The sequence below is a fragment of the Engraulis encrasicolus genome, unplaced genomic scaffold, assembly GCF_034702125.1.
Source record: "Engraulis encrasicolus isolate BLACKSEA-1 unplaced genomic scaffold, IST_EnEncr_1.0 scaffold_216_np1212, whole genome shotgun sequence".
Classification (NCBI taxonomy): Eukaryota; Metazoa; Chordata; class Actinopteri; order Clupeiformes; family Engraulidae; genus Engraulis; species Engraulis encrasicolus.
Genome location: NW_026945500.1, coordinates 1 through 7,500, shown reverse-complemented (window position 1 = coordinate 7,500; position 7,500 = coordinate 1). Strand labels below are relative to the sequence as shown.

The 7,500-nt window shown below is 40.8% G+C and overlaps 1 protein-coding gene and 1 long non-coding RNA gene across 2 annotated transcripts in view; both read left to right on the top strand.

The window, feature by feature from the left end:
- LOC134442701 (uncharacterized) overlaps nucleotides 1-1,128 on the top strand; it is a 1,595-nt gene extending 467 nt beyond the window's left edge. The window contains exons 3-7 of the long non-coding RNA XR_010033448.1: nucleotides 15-74; nucleotides 313-411; nucleotides 561-645; nucleotides 808-906; nucleotides 1,058-1,128. This is a non-coding gene — a long non-coding RNA (uncharacterized LOC134442701). The remainder of the gene's footprint in view (nucleotides 1-14; nucleotides 75-312; nucleotides 412-560; nucleotides 646-807; nucleotides 907-1,057) is intronic.
- A 2,897-nt stretch (nucleotides 1,129-4,025) lies between these two features.
- LOC134442702 (sterile alpha motif domain-containing protein 3-like) lies at nucleotides 4,026-5,995 on the top strand (the record flags this gene model as incomplete). Its single annotated transcript, XM_063192742.1, has 3 exons — nucleotides 4,026-5,075; nucleotides 5,354-5,509; nucleotides 5,903-5,995. Coding segments are annotated over exons 1-3 (1,299 nt in total), but the record flags the coding sequence as incomplete, so codon positions are not given.
- Nucleotides 5,996-7,500: the final 1,505 nt, after the last annotated feature.

Genomic DNA, 7,500 nt, shown 5'->3' with positions numbered 1-7,500 from the left:
TGATATTCAAACAGATACAGATCTACCTGGTTTGCAGTGGCTTGTGTCGCACCCCTCCGCATCAGTCAGCTCAGGTGAAGTCTCTCTCCTGTGATGAATGTTAAATATGTCTGGCCACTAGGTTTTAACCACTGAAAACATTTGAGTATAGTTGCAAGCAGCGCTACACTTGCATACACAGAGAAGGCCCATATCCTTTCAAGATATTGAATGATTCACATTTCATTTTGAGTAGACTTCATGACCAAGACAACCTCTTCATGTTGCGTGTCATATTTACTTGTCATTTGTGTCTTTGTTTTGATATTCAAGCCGGCCGTGGCGTGTGTGGTTGCCTTCAGCATCAGTGATCTTCAAGCAGGGACTGATCTACGTGGCTTCTGTGGTACCCTTCAGCATCGGTCAGCTCAGGTGAAGTCTCTGTCCTGCCTCTGCTTGTTTTTTTGTCTGTGTGTTACTCTGCCTTGTTAGTTGTTTCTTGGCTGCGAAGTGTAAGCACTAACTTAGCTTTCCTTCTGTTACATGTCTTTTTTGTGTCTTTTTTTGTGTTATTCAAACAGGGGGATCTTCCTGACTGTCAGTGGCTGCGTGTTTCTTACTGGAATCCGTGACCTCAGATTGAAGTGTTGTGGACTATTTCAGTGGGTATGAAATATTTTTAGTGGGCATTATTATTATTATTATTATTATTATTATTATTATTATTATTATTATTATTGTAAAGGCCTATGTTGCTTATCCATGCCAACTTTTAGAATTTGTTTGTCATATTTACTTGTCATTTGTGTCTTTGTTTTGATATTCAAGCCGGCAGTGGCGTGTGTGGTTGCCTTCAGCATCAGTGATCTTCAAGCAGGGACTGATCTACGTGGCTTCTGTGGTTCCCTTCAGCATCGGTCAGCTCAGGTGAAGTCTCTGTCCTGCCTCTGCTTGTTTTTTGTCTGTGTGTTACTCTGCCTTGTTAATTGTTTCTTGGCTGCGAAGTGTAAGCACTAACTTAGCTTTCCTTCTGTTACATGTGTTGTCTTTTGTGTCTTTTTTTGTGTTATTCAAACAGGGGGATCTTCCTGACTGTCAGTGGCTGCGTGTTTCTTAATGGAATCCGTGACCTCAGATTGAAGTGTTGTGGACTATTTAAGTGGGTATGAAATATTTTTAGTGGGCTGCAACTCTCAGCAATGATGTGGTCATTATGTGGAGATGTAAGGAATGCAATATATCTATAGCCACTAGATTTGAGTTGCTGAAACATATAAGGTTAGAGCACAATCACAGGCAACGTTACACTTGTATACACACAGATTGCCCGTGTTCTTTTACAACATGGAACGCTTTACACATACATTTGAGTAGATGTCATCACATAGACAACTGTCAAGAGTCAAGTGAACTGTCAACTTTCAGTTGTCATGTGTGTGCTTGTTGTGATCTACATACAGAGAGAGATTATTTTGTACACATTGGGACTCATCTAAGGGGTAATGAGACTGTCAATTGCATGTTCTCAGATTGCAGTTTTCAAACCAACATATATGCAACATTTCACTCTCATAAGAACCGGAAGCACAACCCACATACATTGAAAGATTTCAAGCCTGGCATAGTCAGAACCAGTCAATCTTCAAGAGAGACATGTGATGTTGCGGAAGATGGTTTGCAGAATGATGATTTTGATGGAAACTCTGAATTTTCTGGTAGCTGTATGAGTGGACCTAAGAGCTTGACTGAAGTAATTCAACAGAAGTTTGCTGGATCATTGCTGAAGTTAGAGCATTTTGCACATGTGGCAGGCGCAAAACTTGATGAGTTCTTAGAGGAGCTACATTGCTTGCATTCATATGCATTACCACTTTCAGCTGAGGTTCTTGAAGAACTGTTTCAGAAACATGGCATTGCAACTGATAAAACTGTTGTCCTTGATATAGCTAGTTCTCTGAATGCTTCAAACCCTATATTCAAAGCATTAGACAAAGGCTCCCCCCTTAGCACTTGTTATCTCCGCAACCAGTATTACAAAGGCGCTTTCAAACCCGTGGAACCGATTGAGTATATCCTCGATTCCTCAAAGAAAAGAAGTTTTCAGTATGTGCCTTTACTCAAGTCTTTGCGTCAACTCTTTGAGAAGAAGGACATATTGGATAAAGCAATTGAGAATCATGAAGGGCAGAATAGAAACAGCAACTCTGGTGAGCAGCATACTTATAGGTCTTATCAAGATGGTTCATACTTCCGAGAAAATGCTTTCCTGTCAGGGAATGAACTGAGAATTTTGGTGAATTTGTATGGAGACGATTTTGAGGTCTGTAACCCTTTGAATACTTCACGCAGGAAACATAAGCTTTGTGGTATTTATTGGACTGTGAGTAATATGCCTCCGGGCTCAAATTCATCCCTGCATTCGATTTACTTGGCAATCCTGTGTAAAAGTGATGATGTGAAGGCGTACGGCCTTGATAGGATCCTGCATCCTCTCCTCCAAGATGTGAAAACATTGGAGCAGGATGGTATTTTCATTCCATTGCTTGGCAGATGTGTGAAAGGAACTATTCAGGTTGTTGTGGCAGATAACCTAGGTGCTCACGCCTTTGCTGGTTTCAATGAGAGTTTTTCTGGTGGGTACATATGTCGGTTTTGCACAGCTACAAAAACAGACATTCAAACCAATTCTGTAAGGTCAGCCTCGCTCCCTCTTAGGACAAGGGAACTCCATGAATCTCATGTGCAGACAGCTGAATTGACTGGCACAAGCTGCTTTGGGGTGAAACGTCATTGCAGTATCAGTAAAACACTTGAGCACTTCAATGTTCTCACAGGATATCCTCCAGATGTAATGCACGACATTTTTGAGGGCATAGTGCCAGTAGAACTTGCACGCTGTTTGGCACTGCTGATATCCAAGAAATATTTTGACCTTGACACTCTAAACAAGCTTGTGCTGCAGTTCCCATTCAAGTGGGGAGACAAGACTAACAGGCCTCATGAGATCCCACGCACATTCTCAACAAGAAAAACGATAGGTGGCAACTGCCATGAAAACTGGGCACTGCTAAGAAGTCTCCCTTTCATAATTGGGCATTTAGTCCCTGAGGAGGAAATGGCGTGGCAGTTATTGATGGACCTAAAAGATATTGTGGAGCTGGTGGTCGCCCCAACACACACAGATGAGTCAATTGCCTACCTTGAGTTCAAAATTTCAGACCACAGACATAAATATCAAGATCTTTTCCCTGATGTACCACTGCTACCAAAGCATCACTATTTGGAGCATTATCCACAACTGATCAGGGCGTTTGGTCCTCTTGTGGGTCACTGGACCCTCCGATTTGAAGCTAAGCATAGCTTTTTCAAGCAGGTTATTCGATACACTAACTGCTTCAAAAATGTCCCTCTGTCCTTAGCTACTAAGCATCAGTTAATGATGTCCTATCATTTGAATTCCTCCAGTTATGAAAAGGATGGTCTTGAAATTACAAAGGCGTCAAAAGTTCCAGTGGATGTTTTGAAACAGGAAATGGCTCTGCTTGTTCAACAGAAATTCCCCAGTGCTTCTAATATTGATCTCACTAAATGTGTATCATACAAAGGTGTAACATACAGGAATGGCATGATTTTGGTGCATGGGTCAACGAGTGGTCTCCCTGACTTTGGAGAGATTATTCATATTTGTGTTGTACAGAACACGCTGTGTTTCATGCTGAAAAGACACTCTGGGTGGTACAGGGAACACTTCCGATCATTTGAATTAAGTCCGTGTCCAACCATAGAAACTATTTTGGTGGGAATTGAGGAATTGGCAGATGTTTACCCTTTGGCAGATTATTTTGTTGGAGCAGTTAGAATGGTGACACTGAAAAGATATGTAATTTTGTAAGGAGCAAAATATGGTAGCGTTTAAAAAAAGCCAAGGACACTTAGTGTAGTCACAGTTTACATCAAGGTCCAATATGTCTAAACGGCCAGGGATGATTTGAAATGTTTTTGTTTTCTACTTCTGACATGTGTTCTTCTTCATTCATAGTTAAGCTATGGCTGCTCCTGTGATGCTCAGAGTTATCTTGGGTGAAAATGACTCTACAAGATTGACTCTCCCCAATGGCATACCAGAGTCTGTTGATGACCTAATACCTCACATCAAGAACCAATTGGAACTAGAGGGTGACATTAGACTACAATTTATGGATCAGGAGTTTGGCAATGAGTTCAACAATTTGACTTCAACTTCTGAAATAGAAGACAAAAGCACCATTAAAGTCATCCACCAACCATTCATCATAATTGCCGGAAACCACCTTGATGACTCCACACCACCTTCACCACATTCTAGCTGTCCACCACCACCGTTTCCATCTCCTTACCCATCAAGCTCAAGCCTTTCCACGTCACCGTCCATTGCATCATGTGACACTGACATACTATCTTCTCCCGAGGCCAGCTCCTCAAGGTCCTCTGCATGGCCTCTCATCTTTAAAGTGCCACGCTTCCCTTACGATGCAGAACTAGAGCTTGAGAAGGCGAATGCAGCCCTCAAAGATGATGGGACTTTGTTGGACCCTGGCACCAAACTGAAATCTTCCATTCTTAATGGTTTAATGGAGGAAATAATGAAGTACAAAGTCTATCCTTCTGATACAGAGCTCGGTGAAATTGCTGAAGCACTTGTCACCACACATCCTTGCCTCAAAGAGCCGGGATCAAAGACTGGGTATGAAGGATGGAAGACAAGCTTAAGGTGGAAGATAGGAAATTACAGAACGAGGCTACGTCGGCTGGGACATCCAGAAGTTGCTGTGAATGCCCAGACCAACAAACGCGTAGGAAGCAGTCCTGCCTCTGGAGTTAAGAAAGCCCGTAAAGCGGAGGTAAACTTCTGCCCGGCTCTTCCTTCTGGGGAGACAATGGACACACAAGAATCCAAAAGAGTGGCACTTCTGTCTGAAGTCGACAAGAGAAACAATGAAAGTCACGTGACTCAGTTGATGGATCAGACCTTTTCCTTGAGAAGACAAGAAGTCATGCAGGAACCACTGATTGCTGAATTCAAGACAAGATGGCCGGCACTCTTCACTGTTCGTGAGGTAAGTGTTAATAATGAAATTAATTAAAATGATTTATATGTTTTATTTGTACATGACTTTCTGAACACCCAGACGCCCAATAATTTAAAAAAAAACAGCAATAAAAGGAAGGCAAAGGCATAAAAGAATGGCTCTGAACAGGGGAAGTGCTACTACCTAATGTGGTTTGAGATAATTATTTTTGTTTGTTTCTTGTGGGACATAGTATTTGTGCCTTGAAAAAAAGAAAATGAGTTAAATGAAGTTTGTGTTTGTGTTTTTGTGCTTTATGTTTACAGGTTTGTGCTGAGTTCAGAAGAATTACAACAGTCAACTTGGAGTCCAAGTTCTTCTTCAACCTGGATGCTTATTCTCCAAATCTGATGAAGGCGTTCAGCAGGAAAGGGGGGAGTGTTGGACAAAGCCTCAGGAGAATAATGTTACCCATATCCCAGGTATAATGTACAAAGAATGATGAATTTGAATCTTGATGCATAGTTTTACTGTTTTCGTTTCTTTTAAAGGTGCACCGTGTAAGATGGTCTCCCCCCTTCATGTATGAAAAGTACCATTTTCCAGTCATAATGAATACTTAGAAATTGGTGGTGGTGGTAAAAACGGTGCACCTTTTGAAAAAAAAGTGTATTTAATTTTGTTCTGAAATAAAGTGTCCAAAAGGCTGAACAGGTTGTGTCTGTTCTCGGTAAGTGTTATCTGTCACGATGCATGCAGAGCTTTGCAGAGGAAGGGGGTGATGTAGATGTCCTTGCGCCAATTCGTGTTTTCACAGGAGACCTCTGCAATTTTAAGTGAAAATCAATACTCATGTATCTTTATTCTGCCTATAGGACAGTGACATAAATGTCAGACGCGAATGCATCCTGAAGGGACTTTGCACCTACTTCAAAGAAGACCCTGGAAAGTTGCTGAAGGAATACATGGTATGTGCCCCAGGGGGAGGGGGGTGGGTTGACATTCTGTTGTCTTCACAGCCTATTTCAGCTAAGACAAGATTGCGGGTAGATAATTAGTTGACCATGCCTACAAAATGGTAGCAAGCATACCCAAATGTCTTTTGCAGGACATTTTGCTATGTTTTGGCTGAAGAAATAAATCAGGAAACGGCAACTAAACGTTGCAGTGGTTGAATATGCCTTTAGTCTCTGGAGACATTTCACCACAACTACCTCTGCAATTTATTTTGACTAAGGCTCACCCTAGAATGTTGATTAAACAATCACAGTGCAGCAAGGGTATAAATGTTGGACTAGAGATATGGAATTCAGAGTTGTGACAATCAGGGTACAGGAGGTCAGTTGATGACATGATTCACATACCGGTAGATTCAGATAATTCAAGGCAGCGCCTTTCTATTTGTTAGACTACACAGAGCTAATACAGAACAAACAAAGAGGATGTAAACATGAGTTTAAATGAATTACATTTACCTTTGCCACACTTTCTGACTCACTTCCTGGAGCTGTTTTGGAAGTATGTCAATGGATCTGTGTGTTAAAGGCTTGATTAGTTGCCATCGTTTTGTTAAAAATGCAACATGGAGGTCAGTGGGATTAGTCTAACTCTTACCTCCATGGCTCTGTCAGACCCTTGCTGCGTTGTGATTAGTCAATCAACATTCTAGGGCGGGCCTTAGCCAAAGGTAAATGTATACCTTTAAATTTGACCCTTTACATTGCTGGAGGTCGATATGACGACTACAACTGCCATCACATGACAAAGATTTAACTCCAGATTCCTTAAAGGTGCACTGTGTATGATGTGGCCAGAATGGGTACTGCAACTATGCTGCTCATTGAAACTGCGCTGCATGTTGCCAATTTTGATCTTTTCATGAATATTTACTAAATAATAAACCAATATTTACTAGTTTAACCAAAGTACAGTAAGTCTTGCAGCTAAAAAAATATATTTCGGGAAATTCAAAATGGCGGACCATGGAGAAGATCCCCCTTTTCATGTATGTATTTTCCCAGTCAGAATTAATACTTAGAATTTGATGTTGGTGGTAAGTATTCATGAAAAAGGCAACTAACCAATAAAAATCTTAGACAGTGCACCTTAAACATCATGTCAGAACTGATAGATTTTTCTATCTAAAGGGTGAAACCCTCAAGCTCCATAATACAAGTGCATTATCTTAAGTCTTTTGTTGTGTCTCAGATGATGCACTTGTGCATTTCAGTGTTCATGTTTCATGTATGGCGTATAATTACACACCAAAACAGTGCCCAAGTGCACCATTATTATCCCACATTTGATTCAGAAAGTCAAACATGTATTTTATCATTATTATTGATTTATGTCTTTTTTTAATTATTATTATGTCTTTTTTCATCAGACAGTGCTTTGTACATATCAAAGTATACAAAAGATAGTCAGAATAGTTGACGGCCAAGATGTATAAACATGAAGTTAGAAAAAATGA